This window comes from Ambystoma mexicanum, chromosome 7p (genome assembly GCF_040938575.1).
Source record: "Ambystoma mexicanum isolate Mex_15411 chromosome 7p, UKY_AmexF1_1, whole genome shotgun sequence".
In the NCBI taxonomy this organism is placed as follows: domain Eukaryota; kingdom Metazoa; phylum Chordata; class Amphibia; order Caudata; family Ambystomatidae; genus Ambystoma; species Ambystoma mexicanum.
This window is the reverse complement of record NC_090939.1, coordinates 606,858,725-606,880,867: the sequence shown is the minus strand read 5'-3', so window position 1 is coordinate 606,880,867 and position 22,143 is coordinate 606,858,725. Positions and strand designations below refer to the sequence as shown.

At 46.8% G+C, this 22,143-nt stretch overlaps 1 protein-coding gene across 1 annotated transcript in view; it reads left to right on the top strand.

The window, feature by feature from the left end:
- Positions 1-22,143, top strand: part of SLC9A7 (solute carrier family 9 member A7) — an 889,600-nt gene that overhangs the window by 384,715 nt on the left and 482,742 nt on the right. Inside the window, exon 5 of the mRNA XM_069636615.1 lies at positions 14,544-14,656. Coding sequence (XP_069492716.1) covers positions 14,544-14,656 — 113 coding nt within the window. The remainder of the gene's footprint in view (positions 1-14,543; positions 14,657-22,143) is intronic.

Sequence of the window (22,143 nt, the reverse complement as noted above, 5' to 3'; positions counted from 1 at the left end):
AACCGCTCCACGTACCAATCTTCTTCCTCTTACAAGACCCTGTGCTCATCAGGGGACCAGTACAGAAAAAAGTCCCAGTCCTACAGGTGTTTGCAGCAGCGCCGTGGCTCCTCTCTATCTAGGGGCCAGTCTGAGCAGCAGGCATGACCAGCCCAGGGCCAGATCCTCCCGCTACAGCGCCCCAGTAGGAGGACGACTGACGAGGTTCATTGAAGAATGGACAAACTTCACAAAATGGGTGCTCTCCCTCCTCCAGCAGGGCCACTTGCTGGAGTTTGTGGACTATCCTCCTGCATACAGACAAGAAAAGTTGCGGCACCTCTTGCTACAGGAATTACGAGCTCTGTATCTAAAGCGAGCAGTGGCGAAGGTTCCAAAGTAGGAGCTCGAGGACGCCTGCTTTCACATCCCTATTCGCTGCTCACAACCGACGCTACTTATGCTTCGTGGTGGCAGGAGTACATTATCAGTTCAAGGTCATCCCATTCGGCCTGTGGTCTGCTCTGTGGGTGTTTACCAAATACCTTGCACCAGTGGTGGCGCACCTGCGGTGAAGGGGAGAACACGCCTACCCGTATCTAGACGACTGGTTGGTGAGAGACCCCTCCTATCCGCAGGCAGAAACCAACACCGCCACCAGCATCCACTGTCTACAACGGCTGGGTTTCTCTATCAACTTCTGAAAGTCGTGCCTGGTTCTATAGAAGCAGGCACTGTACCTCAGAGCAAGAATTGACACCCAGACCTGCACCGCCAGTCCCTCTGATGAAAGGGTGGCGGATCTTCTGGAAAAGGTGCGCTGTCTCAACTGGGCCAGGTAACGTCAGTCCGCAACCACAAATCCCTGCTGGGGATGTCATCATGCATACTGCCAGTTACACATGAGGACTGTGTAGGAATTCCTGGATGCCTGCTGGATCCAAGCCTCAGGGTCCTGGGACGACCGCATTGCTCTGACACCGGGTTTCATCTGGTGCTAGACGCCCCCTTCAGGTTGCCGGGCCATCAGATCACTGTCACAACGGATGCTTCACTGGAGGACTGGGGCGTACACTGTCAGGACCAACATACCAGAGGCCTTTGGTCGGAGCAGGAAAAGAGCCAGCATATCAACCTGCTGGAGCTACAGTTGATTTTTTTGGGCCCTGAAGTCTTTCCTCCCACCCCTGATGCGAAAGGTGGTACGAATTTACACAGACAACACACCATCAATGTTTTCTGTCTGCAAGTAAGGAGGAACGAGGTTACCACAGCTTTCCAATGAGGCCCAATCCCTGTGGCATTGGGCTCTACAGCATGACATGTTTCACATTCCCCTTCATCTACCAGGGATTCAGAACACTCCAGCGGACTCCATCAGCAGGGTGTTGCACTCTTATCATGTATGGGAACTGCACAACGACCAGCATCACCTGTTGTTTCTGGCGTGGGGCTTTCTAGAGATTGACCTTTTTGCCACCTACAAGAACAGTCACTGCAAAACCTTTGCCAGCTGCTTTTCCCATCTGGAGAGCGTGGGGGAAGCCTTTGCATTTCCATGGGAAGGGAAGTTTCTGTATGCATTTCCCCCAATTCCTCTGGTGCCTCGAGTCATACACACCTTCAGACTGTATCGGTGCAAACTGATATTAGTGGCCCCTGCATGGCTGAGATAGTTTTGGTACTCAGACCTCCTTGCCCTCTGGTCAGCTGTGCTGATCAAGCTGCGCCCGTGCCTATTACTCCTGTCCAGGAACCAAGGGGCGGTACTGCACCATGACCCAGCCTCGCTCAGCCCTGGCTCCTGAGGTCTTAGAATTCAGAGCTCTGTCCCTTCCGCAAGACTGCCAGAGCTCCCTCCACCATGAAGTGCTACAAGAGCAAGTGGAAATGTTTTCAAGTATTGTGCAGGAACCATCAACTGTGTTCTCAGACCATCCGGCCGGAAGATATGTTGCCTTATCTGTTGTCCCTGGCTCAGTCTGGCTTGACGCATTCCACCATTAAGGGATGCTGCTGCTGCAGTTCTCCTCGCCCCGCGGGCCGGAGGTCGCCCTCGCTGCATGTAAGGAGGGGTGGGGAAAGGGCCTGCCTACATTCTGGCACCAGTGGGGTTAGAGTAGAGTTAGGGTGGGCTCCCTGCCCCCCCCCTTTCTGGCAGGGCCATGGGACTAGCCCTCTCACAGTAACCCGTGTAAATTACATCACTGATGACGCTGTGTGTCCTTATAATCTGTTGCTTATGCTGATTTCGTCAGATCGCTCCGTGGCAGCAGAGTCCTTTGCTGGCACGTTTCTACTTTTTTGTGGAAATAAACCTTGTTCTCCATGCAAGAGGTGTGATGGGCCTTTTTCTATAGTGGGTCATATTTTTGCTGTTGTGAGCGTTGAGGGGTTTCTCTACATTTTTGGTACCCCCGACATGATCCCAGTGACCCCAGCAAAGGCTTCCAGGCCGCACTTCTTGAGGGGCCGCACTTACCTGCATTGACAAGTACCACCGTGTCCAGAGCTACGCTGTGGTAAAATACAGCCATACAGCCATACAGGTTAATGTTTATCATTGTGTAACTGGGTCAATACACCTTGAGCAAACCCATTGCGCTCAATGCAAAATAAGACAAAGGCATTGCTATAATCTGCAGTGACAAGTCCCAAGCACGCAACCCAACCCAGTCCCAACCGAACTGAGGAGCAGCAATAAGATGAAATGCAACTACCTCCTCAGGCCCCGGCATACATATCACTCGCATTGGCTGGGTTTGATTAGTAATGGGGTTGAAGTTAACATAGAGCCATCCACTGATCATACTGGCTTTTGTCACATCCTTGGCTTGTGTGGCCAACTGCAACTTATCTGCCAACAAAACATATACAAAATTACCAGTAGCCCCAGAGTCAATCATGGCCGAAACCGTCACTTTTTTATGGTAGGAAAAAAGTGTCACCAACATGTACAAATAAAGGGTCTTGTTCTGGACTGTATTAGCGATACAGTTTGGGAACCCTTCGCTCTTTGGACTCGTCAATCCAGTTCCCCCTATTGACAAGTTTGTTTTTTTCCCGCCTCCATTTTTGGTTTAGAACCACCCCTCTGCTGAGGTGTGTTGGGACAATTGCCGATGAAATGGCCTCCCTTCCCACAATAACGGCAGCGATTTACCTTCCACCTTTCCTCCTTTTCATCTGTTGTAAGGAGACCCTGTATGCTACCTATCTGCATAGGTTCCCCCTCTGAGTGTCTTGTACTGGACTCCTTACTCTTATCCAACCGTACACATGTAATCTCTGGTTTCTTCTCCTCTCCTTTCCGTTCACTGATTCTGTGATCCAACCTTAATGCCAAATCAATTAAAGATGTACAAGTGGCCGGCTGAGGCTCCACCTGATCTATGGCGTCCTTTAATTATTCTTTTAAACCCTGATAAAACAGTAATGGTTGTTTAGGCTCTGGCCAATCTATTTCAATGATAAGTCTGTTGAGCTGTATAACATAGGCCACTAAATCTCTTGTTCCTGCCTGAGTGCAATTAATTATTTGCCCCCCTGAGCCAGTGATACATTTTTACGATCAAACAGCTGCCAAAACTCAGTGGTGAACTGATCCCAATTATACAAGAGCGGATCATCCTTCTGAACCAACGGCCCAAGCAGCGGCATCCCCGGATAAATATGATATGACAAAAGCAGTCCTTGCCTGTGTGGTATCGAAGGCCACTGGTTTACATAAAAAATGCAGTTGAGACTCAGGGCCTCATCACGACTTGGGCGGTAACGCCGGCGCTATTAGCGCCGGCGCTATCTGCCCTACCGCCGAACTCCCCGGCGCTAATAGCGCCGGATCACGGGTTCGGCGGTAATGTTAATCCCCATACCCCATTGAGCCCATTCGGGAATGCCCCATTCCCCATTGGGCTCAATGGGGAAATTTCACGCTAATACCGCCAGCGGATTTCCCACCGGCGGTATGAATGGAAATTTTCAGCGGATTTCCCCCCAGCTCAGAGCTGGGGCGAAATCTGCCGAAATCCTGATTTGGCGATCCTTAAATCCGGCAGTAATAGTACTACCGCCAAATTTAAGGGTTACCGCCAAAGTCGTGATGAGGCCCTCAGTAAGGAAAGATGAATATTTCTGAGGAGCCTCAGAGAAACGCTCAGGGGCTGCTAGTGGTACATTCAAAGGCTAGTTTACTTCCATTGTTGTTGGTCTATCTGCAGAGGAGGAGACAGCTCCTCGCAATGGTGTACCCTGCATTACCAACCCATTCACCTGTACCTTTAAGGCTTTTGTCTCTTGCCTGGAATGAGCAAGTTCTACCTTTATGTCCTGTAACGCCTTCAGCACATCTGTTAATGGCGTGGTGGGAAACTCCATTTGGCTTGGGTGGCTCATTTTCCCAATTGGGGGCTGATCGTTATGTCAAGCCTTAAAGGGTGGGGAATCCAATCCACACCCTCTCCCCAACCACTGAAGTCGAATGGAGTACGATCCTCCCACCTTGGTTAGCACAGGTCCCCGATTCTAGAGCAACAGGTCACCATGAGACAGCCAATGGTGGGGAAGAAGTTTTGGGAGAGGTTGTGGATAGGTAGGGGTGAAAGAGGAACACCGGAAAGAAGGTTAGGGCGACGTAATGGATAGGTAGAGGGAGATTAGGAAAGCATATCTTGCAGTGCTTCATACATTAGCAAACATCTTACACTGAGACTCAGCCACTCCCTTACTTAAGTGCCTGCGAACTCCTTGCTTGCATATACGTTCTCTTATCTTCTTGACTTACTCTCTGGATGACCTGGTCCCCTATCTACTCAAAACCCCATGAAATAGGCATCAAAATGAACAATGAAATGGAGACATGATTAAACACATATAAGATGGCATGGGTACTTGTAACAATGAACCAGATAGACCACAAATGGATGCTTCGCACGCTATTGCATGGCCAAGAGACGATAGGTAGACCTAGTTTCCTCTCTGCCTCTACATGCCGAAATGACCAGTCTCTGCAAAACTACTAAACACATTGTTCTCTCAAAGCATATTTATAGGAACATACAGTTCTTCTCCCCAGCTATCCATTGTTTTTCTCACAGTGCTTTCCAGGGTAAATTCAGTCCTTAGCACCACCATCAGTCACTCCAATCATGTAGTATGTTTTGTTTGTTAGCTCATATAACTAGCGTGTGCACCAAAACTTTAGCATGACATGTATTTAAAAAGGCTGTGGCGAAATGCTGACAAGTTATAGTGTTTTCACTAATATTATGCGCGGGGAGCCAACCGGCGTCCCCGAGCGCTGAAGTGCAGGCGTGGTTTTAATGTTCCGCCAAGAGTGCGCAGAGGCGCCGGCTCAGCTCCCTTCTTCTTGGATTCAGGAAGATCACTGCCACACCACGGTTTCACTGCTTCCAACTGGGTTTCCAAACAATCACTGGAAAAAGCTGCCTAGCTGCTCCAGACCTGCCGCGACCTGCCTGTGCCGTAGAATCCTCAACGATCAGCAAACGCGACACAGGCTGGTGTGGCTTATCGCGGTCCGGCAGGACCTGTGCCAAAGGTGTGCCACTGAGGACCATGGGAGTTGTAATTTGACACCGTTTTGCAGACTGTGCCCCCCACCACCTGACAGTCTAAGCCAAAGAAGAGCAAGTGTGAGAAAACCCCATTATCAGTACTTGGTTAATATAAGAGTGGCAAAACAAGAGTGGCAGGAGAGCCGCCCTCCTGATCAAAGGTATTCAGGAGGATATGAACATAACCTGCTTTGTATGTGGCAATCACAAGTGTGGAACAAACAGCGCCAATATGTTTCATGTCTTTCCAGAAGAAGTAGTCAAAACTGATGTTGTGGAAAGTCAAAAGACTTTGCTAAGTTGTTTGAAGTAAACTTTACCACAGAAATACTTTTTTCAGTGTTAGGAGTTTTTCATTGAGTCCTGGCACGTGAGTATACCAGGGCAAGGGACTTTGTAGTTGTAGTAGTCTTGGAAGATGAGTGGGCCAGGAAGAAGTCATTCAAGTACTGTGTTGTGGTTAAAGCATGTGAAGAGGAAGATGTGACAAAACCACTAGACTATTTTGTGAACTGTTGTGGAACCATCCGGACAAATCATTATTGGTGATGCAAATATTTTGTGAACTGTTGTGGAATCATCCTGACAATAGAATTATTGTTGATACAGACGATTTGTCGAAGTGTTCTTGTTTTCTAAGAGGTTGTGTTGAATTTTCCGTTACAAGTGGGAAGATATAGACTTGTTGAATATTTTGAACTGTTGGTGATACACTTTTGGAGCAAGAAGAACTTTATCATTTGAACGTTATTGCAAGACAGAACTTTCCTATTTTGAACTGTTGATTGAACATCCTATTTGAATCTGGGGAAGGGGATCTCACCAAGGTTACAAGAAGAAACAGTTATCAGGTTTATATTGAACATAAATGTTATTTCTGTTATATTAGAATTTCCATATAGTCCCTTGTTAAAGTTGTTGTATGCATAAGTGGGAGGGATAGATTCCATTTGTTAGGGTGTTTCCTTTAGTTTATTTTGATAGGCAGGGAAATCCTCATCAGGGTAGGGATAGTGAAGCATTTGTCAAACCCTTTTGAGTTAATAAAAACGGCATCTTATGAAACACCTCTACCAAGTTGTCTGCCTCACATTTCTGACCCCTCATATATGGTGTTAGAAGTGGGATCGTAATCAGCTGCTACAAACTGGCGGTCCTGCATGAGTGTGATAGATGCTAGCCCCACAGTTGTTATATCTGGGAATTAGTGGAATAACATCACGTCTCAGAGTAGAGGGTCCAGTCCCATACCATGTGTATGAGGTCATTTGTTTTCTTTCAGTGGGCTGGGACCTCTGTGAACCCTTCCTCTATTCACATTCTAGGATGGGGGTCACTTTTCAACCACTAACCAAACAAGCCATTCTCCCCACTAAGCAAAATGTAGAGGGCAACACGTACAACTGATTCTTTCCCCAGTCTTAGCAAATGCCCAGTAGGGACAAAATCATTATCTCCCCAGAGCTCAAAGTGGAAGTTCCATCTGACTCAGTTGTCTACCTATGCCCCTGGGTGGAAGGAGATGCAGGAGGTGGGGGTTGGGGGGCCATTAAGGGTATTGCCTCTTCTGTTTGGTGGAAAACAAATAAAGATGGCCCTTTTGAATTTTTCATACAAACTAGTACACATTAAGCAGGGCGAGCTATTAGGACTCTTGGTACATGAAAACCCATGGGAATCTTTCTCCCCATCTGACATTAGGCAGAGAAAGGAAGGGAATCTAGGAACGCAATTTGGTGGGAAGTGGGACCACGAATTCTTTTTACATGACTTGAAGTGGGAGGCAGAGAAAAACGCTGAGTCTAGTTATGAACAGACCGAGTTAAGGCCAATAAGGGGAGAGAGCAAAGACACAGATACCCCATTAATACAGGAGATCCCTCTTCCCAAGAAAACAGGAAATTACAATACTGTTGGAACTACAGTCGCTCCATTATATTCTTCAGGGAATGATAAAACGTATGATCAGCTAGTAGAGGTCTATTTGGCAGGGATAACTGACAAGGAAAATAACAGCTTTCCTGACTACACACCACCTAGAAATGTTTCTTGTTCCTTAAAGACAGAGAACTGCCAAATCTCTTAGTCCCAAAATATCATAATCCTCCCTTTGGACAATGCTCCCTCTGACAAAGAGGAGACCTTTGAAGTAGGAGGAGAATGTATAGAGACTGGATTGATAGAAGAAGACAGTGATTATGAACTTGATTCCCTCATGGCAGGAATGTGGGCTCCCTGTCAAATACCGACCCCAGAACAAGAGTGTTTTCTTGTGGGGAAACTAGGTCACCCTACAAAACATTGTCCATTCAACAAACTGGACAACTCTACTCTACCATCAGAGCAGAAACTAGAGCGGAGAAACAAACCAAACCCTGGGTTTTCCTATGCCAACATTATGTATACCCATTCTAGTGAGAGTACCATCTCTGACCATTCTACAAAAACAAGGTCTAATGAAAAACCTGATGTGATGCTTTGTACCAGAGAGAAGAAAAATTATCAAATTTCTGTGGTAATTCAGGGGAAAACAATCTGGGCCCAGTTAGACACCAGGACAAAGGGTTCTGCGATGCAAGCTGCCTTTCTTCCTACAAATTGGGAAACCATGGGACAAAAAAATATAGGCTGTGTTCACGCACAGGCAGAGGGACATCCCTTAACTAAACTTAATATTACAATTTTGGGAAAAGCAATATCGGTATTAGTGGCAGTAATACCTAACCTACTCTTACGTCCCATCCCCTTTCCTCCATAATTCATGGGCGTCCCTTTCAAGGGACGAGAGACGGAATCTTTTTCACCAGAAAAAATCTTCTTCCCCTTTAAATTTAGAGGCGCGCCGGGGTGCGGCCGAGGGAGCATGCACACTCCTCCCCGGTGCATGTCTACTTCCACAGGGTTCAGCAGGTGTCCATCCTGCAACTGGCTCTTCCAGCTTCAGACCGCCACGCCCTCTGCCTGCGTTACCTTGGCCCAGACCACGGTTGCCAAGTTTGTACAGTGTGTGGCTCGCTGTCGTCGAAAGCGCTGAAGAACAGACAAGCCAGGTGGAGGGAGCTCTTCCAGAAGTCACCTCCAGAGGGCCTCAAGAACTTAGTGAAACAGCGAGCCAGGCCCAAGGAAGGGCTGCTATTTTCCATCGCACCCCGCTAAGGAGACTCCTTCTCAAGGAATCTCCCACATGGGAGGGACCATTCAGGTCCTTGTACCAGCACGTGCACCGAGGCTGCTTCAGCTACCGACCCTCGGGTCCTCCCGGTGGCAGTGTTGAGGGACCGGAAGGTTCTTGTACCAGATCGTCATCCAAGGGGCTCCGCTCTTGTACTGGCAATATGGCCGAGGGGCTACGCACTTATACCAGTAATGCCTCAGAGGGGGCGCCTAAACGCAGCTCTACCCACCCCCGGGTCTAGGGTGTCGCACCTACTGGGCCTAGACCCGAGGAGCAGGGTAGGCCTTGTGATCCACATACAAGAGTCCTGGAGGAGGCTGGGCCCAGCGAGCCGAGCAACACGTGGCAGGCAGCTCGACAAGATGGCTTCCGCGCCAGACAGAGGCACACGTCCGAAGCCATTCCAGGAGTTTGGCGAAGAACGAGTGTCAAGGTGGGACTGGCCTCAACCAAGGACGTCGCCGACAGCCTATCCTTCTTATGTGCAGGGCAGCTTCCCACTGCATCCATACGGGCAGGGTATGAGAGGTTCCTCTGGCTCATGAAGTCACCTTGGATGGGGGTTTTCCTCAAGGATGCCATCCGGGAAGTCCTCCCGACTATGTTAGCGGCACCACAAGCGCCTTCCCCCGGCGCTCCCCGCCCCGATGCAGCCACTGGTACCGGCTCCCCAGCTGACTCTTCAGGTGGTTCCGTACAAGCCTCCGCCACCTCCTCAGCCCCCGGCCGCAGTCCCTGTGCCCTAGCCTCCAGCTCCATCTACTCCTCCACCTCCGCAGGATCCTCCTGATCCGCAGGACACGGATGATGAGGAAGATCTGGACACGCCATCCTCAGCCAGGGCCTTCCACGAACGTCTTGTTGGGGGAGTCGGAATACCTGCCCTAGCCTGAGGTTGAGCAGCCGGTAGAGGGGGTTCTGGCTGAAGTCCTCATGCAACAATCCTCTGCCAAAACAAGGATTCCTCTGCAGACCGATGTAGTCTCCCTGGCCAATAAGGGTTTGCTTAAGCCTCACTCGACCCAGCCGGTCAGTCGACGCCTGGACGCCAAGTACAGGAAGATGGAGCGGGATACACTCTTGCTGTCGGCCCATCCTCAACCACACTCCTCGGTGATTGCTGCGGCATCACTATACTCCAAGCCTCAGTCATCCTCAGCCTCCTCCTCTGCGGCTCTACTAGGCAAGGAGGAGAAGATCTTTGAGGCGTATGGCAAGAAACTCTATTTCAACGCGTCCATGCATCTTCGTCAGGCCAACGCTGATGCCATGCTGGCTGTTGCTAACCAGAGGTTATGGCGGGAAATTGCGGACTTCCTCACAGAACTCCCTACGCAGAGCCAATCATGTTTTAAGGCGGGGCTGGCAGAGGCCAAGCTGGTGGCGCATGACCTCATGGAATCCACCGTGGCCCATATCGACCCCTCTGGCCCTGCCATCTGTATCGCCACGGACATGAGAAGGACGGCCTGGCTCCGGGCCACGAAATTCAACCCGGACGTCCAGGAATGCATATTAGATCTATCGTTCGAGGAGGGGGTGCCTCTTCCATTCCACCACGGACGAGGAGCTGGGCGAAAAGAAAAACAGCTCACAAACAGCCAAGTCTTTATCTATCTTGACAAAGACCACGCCCAGGTCGTATGGCTAGTCACAGCAGCGCTCAGACAGGGGGCGTATGTATGGAGGGTTCCGCGGCTTCCAGGAAAGGATATCCAGGCAGCCGGACCACTCGCCGTCTCAGAACCGACACAAGCATTAAAAAGGGGGGAGAGTAAGGACTTTTTCCAGTCCCCCTCCTCCGCGACAGTCTTCGAAGGAAAGAAAGCATGACACGCCCCTTCGGGTCCACGTGTCTCCAGTGGGTGGCAGGCTTGCTCTCCATGCACATTTTTGGTGCCAGAATTTCACTGACCCTTGGATCCTCTCCTTAGTATCTACGGGGTACCGCCTACCCATCCCAGCCTCTCCTCCTTCCTCCCCTCCACTCCCTCAAGTTGGGACAGCAACTCTTCTGGTAGAGATCCGGTCGCTCGTAGAGAGCCAGGTGAGGCTTGGCCTTTTACTCAAGGTTTTACGCCATTCAGAAGAAGAACCAGGTGGGCCTGAGAGTTGTGCGGGACCTTTCCACCCTCAATGTCTCCTTACCCCTACAAAAATTCAAGATGGTTACGCCAGCTTTTATAGCAGAGAAATTATGCAAGGGAGACAGGATGTGCTCCCTGGTTCTGAAGGACACATACCTACACGTCCCGATCTGGCAGCCCCATCGTTCTTTCCTATGGTTCAGGATCATGGGCTACCATTTCCAATACAAGGTCCTTCCTTTTGGCGTCAACTCGGCCCCCAGGGTCTTTACCAGGCTCATCAATATGGTGGCCACCCCTCTCAGAGCACAGGGCCTCCATATCTACCCATACCTCGACGACTGGGTCCTCAGGGCTACATCTCCGGAAGCGGTTCACCACTCTTCCCATGCCCTTATGAACACAGTACACAATCTGGGCTTCTCGCTCAATCTCAAGAAGTCGCAGCTGCAGCCCAAGCAGACTCTGACATTCTTGGGCCTCATCTGGGACAATATCTCTGCCATCAAGAGGGCCACCACCCACTTCCTCGGCATGGTGGTACCAGCATCTCCTGGGTCTCTTGGCGGCGGTCCTATTAGCCATTCCACACACGAGATTGAGGATGAGGAGGATTCAGCTGCACTTCACTTCCTCATGGAACCAGGAGTGGGGCTCCCAATCCGAGATGATCAACGTTCCTCCATCTCTCCACCCGGACCTAACATGGTGGTCCAGGGGCTGCAACCTACGGACGGATGGTCAAATGCTCACTGTTTGAACCAGGACAACAAATTGTGCCCCCAGTACATATCCTGGAGGGGACTAGGGATAGACTTCCTCTAGAACAGTGTCATCCTTCAGTGGAAGGGTCTGACCGTCTATGCATTCCAACCCCTCCCACTAGTTGCAAAGGCACTGCACAAGTTCAGAAGCAGTCTGAAGTGCTGCATGATCCAGATAGCTTGCATGTGGTCCAACAGGTAATGGTACTCGGATCTTCTAGATCTTTCTCACAAATTCCCAGTGTTACTTTCAGTACAGACAGACCATCTTCCAAAGGAGGTGGACAGATACTCCATGCTTTCCATCAGTCGATGTCCATGGTGGCCTGGTTGCTGATAACGTGACACGTGGTCATCTTGGTCTCTATGGAGATAATCTGGACATTACGAAAGCAGAAAGGAAGGGCTCCCCTTGGGATTAAAACACTAGTAAATGGACAAAGTTCTGATAGTTGGAACACACCTTTTCATTCATCCCAGACCTTGGCCAAGTCAGGCATCAAATTGAACTCCTGCAGGACTTCTCGCCCTGAGGACCTACTGCACAATAGACTCAGTGAATTTCTCTTTATTGGATCCGGTAAATAAAAGACACTTTAAACGTCCTAAGAAATTGTTCCCATATGTAAGACTACTCGCCCCTTCTTGGGATCTGAGTGTGCTGCTCTTCACCTTTACACATAAACCCTTTCAGCCCATGGCTTCAGGAGACAGGAGATTTGTTTCCAGGAGGACAGATTTTTGGTGCCTATCACTTAGGCCTACAATGCCACTGAAAAGCAAGACTTGTGTTGTCAAAGCTCAATGTTAATCTTTCACAAAGAAACAGTTGTGCTTCTGAACCCATCATAATATTCTGCCCAAAGTGGTGTCTGTAATCCACTTAAACCAGAGCATCAATCTCCCTCTTTCTTTTTCCCAAACCCAGAATCAGAATCTGCATAATTCCTGCAGAGTTTCTGCATAATCTGGATGTTCGCATGGATTTTAAACTTTACTCGGAAGACAAAGGACTTTTGATCCACCTATCACTTTTTTTTTTACATATGGTGTTCCTACCACCATACAAAAAGCAATGAAATCCACGATCACTCCCTGTATGGAGAGCTGCATTCTTGAAAGTTACAATCCCCAAAAAATGACTCCACTTATGAATCCCCCTTATGCAGCTTTGGGGGTGTCCAGAGACTTGTTCATCTGGAAGTTATATACTTTGGTGTTCCTCAGGATTTCTTTATGCACTACATTTTCAAGAGAAATTGCCCAGTTTTGACAAGCTGTCCTTCGCAACATGTTTGGTTAGCATTCCAACCTGTTCTAGTTTTTCAATGTTGCCTGGATTTTGCTATCCCTCCTCCCAGAACTAGGGTGCTTGCTAACCTATCACAAGTGTGGAGCAATGAGGACAGGCCATAGCAGTAAGTACAAGGTGCTCATTGTAGTGACTACTCTATTCTTATTCCATAGTCCCGTTTCCTTGATATGGCCCACGTACCCATCCCTCTATAAAAAAGACTGCCCAAGTAGAGTTAAATAAAGGACTTGCTGGTAGGGCTGGGAGTATGCACGAGGAAGACACAAACAAGAGGCACTTCATGCATGGGTGCTGTTCCCTCCATTTTTAATACAAACAAACACTACTGCTTGTCATGCTCCAATACCGTCACCCTTCCCTGGGATGAAGTGCCACAATTATGGAGGAAAGGGGACTAGGGACAAGGAGTGCAGTAGTCACTACAGACTAGTAACTTGTTGTTTTCTCCGTAGTCCATCTTCAGTATGCTGGTACAACATTAGGCCTAGCAAATCCTTTAAAAAATCCACTTGACCTGCAGGGTGAGTTCCTTAGTTTACATACTCGACCTAAGAGAAATGCACTTGCCCCAAAGTGACTGGTGGCAAAATATTTACCAGTGCTTTTTGTAAAATTGTGCATGTCGCCAGAAGCACACTTCATATTTGCCGCTAGCATGCACAGTGAAACCTATATTTGCCATTTACTGCAAACAAAGTGTGTTTGCAGTAAAATAAAAATATGTTTCTAACATCACAATACTCACCAGCAAGGTCGAGTATCATGTAAATGGTACTCACCCTTCATAAAAACTACTCGCCAATGCTAGTGGGCCAGTGGATTTTGCAAGCCCTGACCATGTGTAGTGGGTCTTGATGAATGAAAGGGCCATTCAAATCATTCTAATTGAAAGGTTGACCCCTGAGGTCATAGATCTTATGCCTCCAAGTCCAGTCATTGAGAACACCAACCATGCCAGATTTCCGGATAACTACAGACTGGGGGTCATTACGATTATGGTGGTAGGGGCTTAACGGCACCGTTAAGGATGGCGGTGCCGTTAAGCCCCTACCGCCATGTTCCGAGGTCCCTTAGCGGGTCCCAGCAGGAACGGCTGGTCTGACCAGCTGTTCTTAGCGGGTCCCAATAAGGGATCATGGAGAAAATAACGGGCCCGCTATTAGTGGGCCCGTTATTTGCTCCTTCCCCATTCCCATTGAGCCCTATGGGGGCTCAAATGGGAATGGGGAATGGTTTTCTGAATGGGGACTTACCGGGTCCTCCAAGGTTGGAATGACCTGGTAAGTCCCCATTCAGAGAGACCGGACCCGGACCCAGGTTTGGAGGCAGCCATGGCTCTAATAGCGCCATGGCTGCCTCCAAACTCGTAATGACCCCCACTATGTTATTAACTCCCACTTAGTTTACAGTATTCACATGCATTTTGTCTGGACCTGGACACCCCTGTCATAGAGCAAAAGGCAAGTTGTCTCTAAAGTGGCAACACCTCGGGCTGTCGCCAGACGGAAAAGCTATCTGGTAGTATTGTTAAGTTCCCCTTCAATTGCTTGAAGGGGAACTTATTTCATATATATTTTATTTCATATATACTGTAGCATATTAAAACAAGTAAAGGTCTAACTGGTTTCTTCTTCTGATTCCCGACAGGAACCTGATGTATGGCGTTGTGAAGTTGATGCAGCTTGTGGGGCAACTTACAGATACATTTTACTACACAGACTGCCTTTTATTTGGAGCAATCATATCTGCTACGGATCCAGGTATTTACTTCAAACATTATTTATTCAACATTGATGAATTATTAGCAATTTGTCACATTATGATGTATGCAGCCCTATGGATAAGCAGCATACGAGCCAATTTTACTCACTAAAAAGAGGAAAATACTCCCAACAAATAAATAATAGAAAGTATGAATTATCCGAGCAGAAAAATAGGGAATAATGGACATATAGGAGGCAGCCCTGGCTTCCACCAGCAGAGCAATGTGAATAAGTTCCAATCTGTTTATACCAGCAGAGCAGTCCCACAGAATGGAACTCTACTTTTATTAATGCCTGATCTGAACAGGAGCTTTAAGGTAAACAATGCTTTGTTTTATTACTATATGCAAAGTATGGTATACAGTAAGATATTGGAATTGGAAGATGATGATTTTAAAACCATTCTGGAACAGTAGGAAACCATTTTTCTTAATGTAACTTGAGGGACTCCTGAACATGTAATAATAATAATCATAATTTATTTCTTCTATAGCGCTACACACCCATAGGTCTCTCGGCACATATGATTAGCGGCAAAGGGGCAGGGGGGGGCTAAATTACAGAATTTCCACCTGTAGTGAATCTGTGTTGGTTTCATTAGACACTGCTGTCATTTTGAAGGCTATTTCACTTAGTCACTGGAAGAGCCAGTCAAATCTGCAAATGCTGAGGCTTTGTAGCCTTTTGAAAGACATGATTGGCAACTTGAATTGAGTTCAGTACTTCACTGGAGGCAAGCGCAGATTGAGATAAAGCAAGATTGCACTTGAAGTAAGAGACATGATTCAACATTTAAACGGCTACTGTCTGCACCATCTGGAGTTTTCACTCCAAAACATGCAGCAGTTCTGCATGAATGCCATTCACATTATACAACTACATAAAGCCAGGTCTTGAACAATGACTCAAAATCCCAAGCAGAAGAAAACTGTATACAGCGATCCAGCCATAGTGATACCCTTTGGAGGCCCAATGTTAAAGATTTGGTAAAATTCCCATGTTATGAATCTTGGACAATAAAGGAACTGAAACACCTCTTTGCACAAGCCTATACGTTTAGTTTTCTCTTGCCAGGATTATTCTTTTTCCATTTATACTTGGATCTGGCAGCGCTTGCAGTGCTTGGCCCCTGTCATGTCCCATACAACGAGCAGTGACAGAAAACTTTTGAGTTTGGGATCAGGTCATGTTGCTTCATGAACGCTCTATGACTGTGGAAATGCCTTTCCAAACTATCCTTGGGCTTTCCATTTCAGGAACTAGAGTCAATCATAAGCATGGACGCCTCCCTCATGAGCTGCAGAGCTCACCTTGGTAAACTGACAACGAAGGGCCGTTGGACCGAACAGGAGAGTCATCTGCACATAAAAGTATTGTAGCTAGGGCAATCTACCTTGCACTTCAAGCTTTCCGGGTAGTCATGAAGGTGTCCTCCATCAGTATACAGACCGGAAACACCACATAAATGTACTACATGAACAAGCAGAGGGTATCCTTTCCAGTCTGCTGTCCACGGAAGCATATCATCTATGGAAATGGCCTATTCACAATGGCATATACTTACCAGCAGAGCACCATCCTGGTGTGATAAATACCATGGCAGATTCGCTCAGCCGGAGTGCGTTGCTTTCCCACAAATGGGCACTGAGGACTTCAAGCACTGCATCAAATATTCTGAATGTGGGGAATGCCCATGATTGGACCTCTTTGCGGCAGTAGCCACCATAAAGTGTCTGTCTTTTGCCAGCCGTTACCCCCAACTAGGTTTGCAGGGGGAGGCATTCTCGATGCCGTGGAAGGTCAGGCAACTCTATGCATTCCCCCAATTCTGATGATACAGAGGTTACTGAACTGGCTGAGGACTACTGAATGTGAGATCCTCCTAAAAGCCCCATCACGACTGAGACAGATCTGGTACCCGGATCAACTGCACCTATCAATCAGCCCCCCATTCCGGCTGCCAGTGACACTCGATCTGATGACCAGGCAGAGCAGCAAAATCCGTCACCATGCTCTGTGACTAATTGAGGGAATTTGTCCCTTCTCCCCAAAGCGGAACCTCCCCCTTAGGGGACAAAGACTCCAGTTCCTCCTAGGAAATCCCTAACCGCTCCCCATGATCGCCTACATGGGACTGCTTGAAATGCTTAAAAGCAATAAAAACCAAGACTGGGCTGAAGACAACGTTAGCATGCACCATAACTATCGGAGACTAGAAACTGTCTATTTAAGGACAAACCTCGACTTCACTATGACAAGGATTTTTAAGGAGGAGGACACACTGATATTGAGATCAGGGAGAATCATGTTGCAGCAGGGGGGCCCCCTAATAGTGTAGCGCAAGCAGGAGGTAGAGCCAGTGAGAGCCACACAGCCTCCGAAATTCTGAATTACTGAACAGAAACTGGGAAGGCCGCGTAATGTGAGAAACCTGAAGGTGTCTCCCTATCTAGTCCCTGGGGATATATCGATTTTGGATCCAGTTCCTGCGGGTGGGCCAGTGCGGGAGGATCACCTGGCTGGGAGGTTCTTGGGGAGTAGGAGTCTGACAGGTGAGACGCGGTATCCCTCTTCTTTAAACACCTTTTCCCCATTCTACCATGTAGGATATTCCAAAACACTGCCACCCCCTTTTCCAACACGAACAGTTTCGCACAAAACGAAAGACAACAGATTAAGACCAGAGCCGTTTACCTGACATGTCCCAACACAAGGGTCAGGCAATTGACATGATGAGAAGTTTTTCCTTATCAAAACCAACCCAACTATCCCAGCTTTCTATCTGTTGCCAAAAGTACATAAAAACAGTACTAAACCACCAGGAAGACCGATAGTTTCCATCCTAGAACCGCAGTCAATGTATGTAGACTGGTTTCTGAGACCCTTCGTATCACAAATGAAATCATACATCAAGGATACGACCAGTATGATCAAAATCATAGATGTTATCAAAATTGAACAAGGAGACATCTTAGCAACACTAGATGTTGTTGCCTTATATACCAGCCTCCCACAGCTTGAATGTCTACAAGTCCTGGAACAATATCTGAACTAACGTCACATGAATAGCAAAACAGTTCCAACCGCCTTTATCCTCGAGTGCGCAAGACTGGCACTCATGGAAAACTACTTCATGTGCGAAGACTCTTTCTACAATCAAAGACACGGGACGAATATGGGGGCAACATTCGCCCCTGACATTGCAAACTTGTATATGGACTTTGTGGAGACGAACCCTATATACCACATCAATAACCCCTTAAAAACAAACATTATTGCTTGGCACAGGTATATTGATGACTGTTTTCTAATATGGAGAGGTCCAGTTACTCTACTTTTGGAATTTCAGGAATGGCTAAATCAACGCAACACGCATATTAAGTTCACCATGCATATGACACAAAAACTATTCCTTTTTTAGACTTGGAAATTAGAACACAAGCGGATGGCTCTCTAAGCACAAATCTGTTCAGGAAAAAAATGGATAAAAACACCTTATTGCAGTACAAAAGTTACCACCCAGCAGATCTGAAAGCAACCTTCCCATTGGCCAATTTCTCAGTTCGTCGCAATTGTACCACCTTCGACGATTACAAAACGCACGGGAAACAACTTAAAAAACACCTTGAACAAACAGGCTACCCTAAAAAACAAATCAACGTGGCATACAAAAGAGCGAAAAATAGAAACCGAGAAACATGCCTTAATCCACCGAACAAAACAACATTGGAAAAGATGACCTGTGTTACAACTTTCAGCCCCATTAGCCATCATTTACGTAAACTCTTCCTAAAAAACTGGCACATTATAAAAACAGAAGACTTTGATCCAGCACCCCCGAGATTTGCCTTGAGAAGACAAAAGAACTTGCGAGACAATCTTGTCTACACGTATCCTCAGACAACAACAAAAGTTGACACACAAAGAACACTCTGGGACTTACCACCTGTAATAGGACACTTCAAGTGCGGCAACTGTTCTGTTTGTTCACTAACAAAAAACATGAAAAATGTCAACTTGAAAGGAAAAAATTGCCAATTCAAATCATTCACAAACTACAGCACCCAATGGGTAGTATATGCGATCCAGTGCCCCTGCCAACTGCTTTATATTGGCAAAACCAAAAGACATATAAAAGTACGCATAGGAGAGCACCGAACAAACATCAGAAATCAGACACCAAACAAACCTTTGGTCGCCCACTACCTTCTCCTCAAACACAAACCTTGCGAAATGTTTTGGTTCATCATTCAAACAGTCCAAATTTCAAAAAGAGGAGTTGATCGAGATTTGGCGCTACGCAAATGCGGACAGAAATGGATTTTTGATTTGGATACAGTAAAAAATGGTCTGAATTCAGCAGTGGAATGGGGCATTTTCTTCTAGTTGTTTCTTCTAGCATTTTCTTCTAGAAGTTTTGTGAAATACAACTCGTAACGGAACAGGGAATCAACACACCCAATTACTGTCATAACGTCTCTTATTCTCAGCCCACTAGTCCACGACTCGTTATGTTTTTTCCACAATAAGATTGAGTATAGGAAGGATTTCACTAACGTTTTAATGTGCCATATACTACCCATGTACTTGCACCTTTCCAAGATGGCCGTCTGGACCAGACGCAGATGTGTTGTTTCCAAAGAAAGACACAGACCAGACATACACACGTATAGTGACGCGACACGCAAACACGGAAGAGAACAACCCTCCCAGGGCACAGCGACAGTCGAATTGGCTTCCGCGCGCAGACCAAGAGGAGCTGCTACAAATCCGAGAGCCTTCTGAACCTATCGGTATCATTTATAAAGTAAATTATTCCTGTTTTTTCCAAAATCTGAGATGTGAAAAGCGGGCAAAACCAAGGCACAGAAACACTTGGATGTCTTTCTCCCGTAAACTATGGAAAGCCTACGAGTAACTTAAGAAGAGCCCTCCTAACGTCCTCCCCACCTTTTGTCCTCACAGGCCGGTGGGCAAGACAGAAGTTAAAACGGCATTAAACCGAAAGACTGTGTCCGAATCAAGGCTGAAGGCTTCTAGGACCTAGCGTCAACGCTGTCAATAAGTCACCAAAGAAACACAAGGTTAGTACATACGTTAGATAACATGTACCATCCTGCACACTAAGAAACAAATAGCAAAATCAAAAATACAATTGTGTTTTATAACCAGGTCCGGAGAAGAATTCTTGGCTTGAAAGAAAATATTCTTATTCTTATAAGTGCCTCCCGGCTAACAAAATCGCCCATTGACCGCGAAAGCAGAACAGAAATAATTTCGCTGCACTACGGAATTCATGAAAAAGAAGTGATTTTTCACTTCCCCCGTTATAGAAACCAACCTTTAGTCCAACCACAAGAGCATAGAAAGATCAGTGAAAAGTTGAGACATGGGAAATAAAAAAGCCCTCAAACCCTTCCATTGCCACCAACGAATCAATAGGGTTTGTTATCTGCAGCAGTATTGAAGCTATTAGTCCCACTCGGAAAAGAGGAATGATTCTTACGGATTTAGTTTTGATACCCCCTCTGGGGTGTTACATCTGATAAGCCCCAAAATCTGGCTTAGCATGGACGTTCGGAATAGATGTCTTAGCAGGCGTTATTGATCGTGACTTCCAGGGAGACGTGAATGTTCTCTTACAGAATCATGGGGAAGTCCCTTTTGAAGTACGTCGAGGAGATCAGATTGCTCAAGGGATTTTGGAAAGAGCTCCATTCGCTCAATTTAAAGGAAGTGAACCAGATAAAACTGAGAGAGGTAATGTAGGCTCTGGGGAAGCTGATAAATCTCCTGACATCGAAGAATGGAAAGTAGACAAACCTACCATCTCTCGGACCTAGCCTTTGCCAGCTAAATTCTGTAAGAAAAAGGCACAGAAAAGGGCAGTCCCTTTTTCTTTAAAAAAAAGGGTTACTTTACAGGAGAGAAACTTCCACGGAAGGTTTGGTAAAAACCCAATTAGTAATACCCAGGAGTCATTGAAAGGTTGTGCTAGAGATCACACAGGCCCATTTTACTGGAGAGCATTTAGGATAATTTAAAACACAGGCACACTTTAGTGGGAAGTTTTATTGGCTGGGTATCCATGCCGATATAAAAACTTTCATCCAGACCTGCGAAATATGGCAGAAGACCAGCACGCATATCCCATTACCTGCCCTTCTAAACCTGTTACCGATCATAGAAATCCCCTTTTCTAGAATTGGCATGGATATAGTAGGACCTCTAAAGACATCTACATTGGGCAATAAATATGTCCGAGTGATCGTAGACTATTGAACCCGACATCCCGAGGCATTCCCAATGCGAAATAACACCACCTAGCAGATCCTTAAGCATCTTCTACTGTATTTTCTCAGGGTTGGCTTTCCCAGTTAAATACTAACCGAACATGGTTCAAATTTTATGAGTAAGCTTATGGCCGAAGTCAAAGAGCTACTCCACATCACTACCTTGCGAACTTCTGTGCACCATCCACAAACCAATGGCCTGATTTAATAAGAACCTAAAATTAATTTTACGGAAATTAGTAGACCAGTACGGGACGGACTGGGAACGGATGATTCCATGGTCCTTATTTGCCATAAGGAAAACCCCAAGCTTCCACAGATTTTTCTCCCTTTTGAATTGCTCTTACGGAAGAGAACCCACAAGAAACCTGGGAAGAACGAGAAGAGGCCCCATTCCAATCTCACAAACTGCCACTCGAATGCGGAAACACATGAAAATGGTCAGAGACTTGGGTTTGTACTCATACAGGGAAGGCCAAGAGTCAATAAAAGGCTGCTTATGATAAAAAAGTAGATGTAAGATCATTCTCCATAGGACAGAAAGTACTGGTCCTCTTGCCCACCTCAGAAAACAAACTTGTCTCCAAGTGGCATAGACCTTATGAGATAATAGAAACGGACGGGAGCCTGTACGTATAAAATAGCCCAACCAGACAGAAAACCGAAAGTCCACTTATACCATATAAACTTCTTGAAAGAATGGAATCCGTCAGCCACCCATGCCAAAGTACTAGCCTGTCTGGTTCCTGAGGACATAGACAACTTTGACTTAATTCCTTCCGAGTTGTCTGTGCAACAGCAAGAATATCTAAAAGATGTAGTGATCTCATTTCCTGATGTATTCTTAGAGAAACCAGGAAGAGTAAAAGGTACGTACCTTTATATATCAGAACACCTAAACGTTGTTCATCTAAAGCCATATCGACTACCAGAAGCCCATAAACAGATAATGATTGAGGAAGTCAACAAATTGTTGAAAGCCAGTATCATAGAGCCCTCCTCAAGTCCATGGTCCCCTCCTATTGTGTTAGTCACTAAACCTGACTGTTCCTGGAGATTCTGCATAGACCTCCGTCAAGTCAATACCATCTTGGACTTCAATGCCTATCCCATGCCACGAATCAATGACCTAATTGATAAACTCTGGAACAGCCACCTATTTATTACCCTATATTTAATCAAAGGGTACTG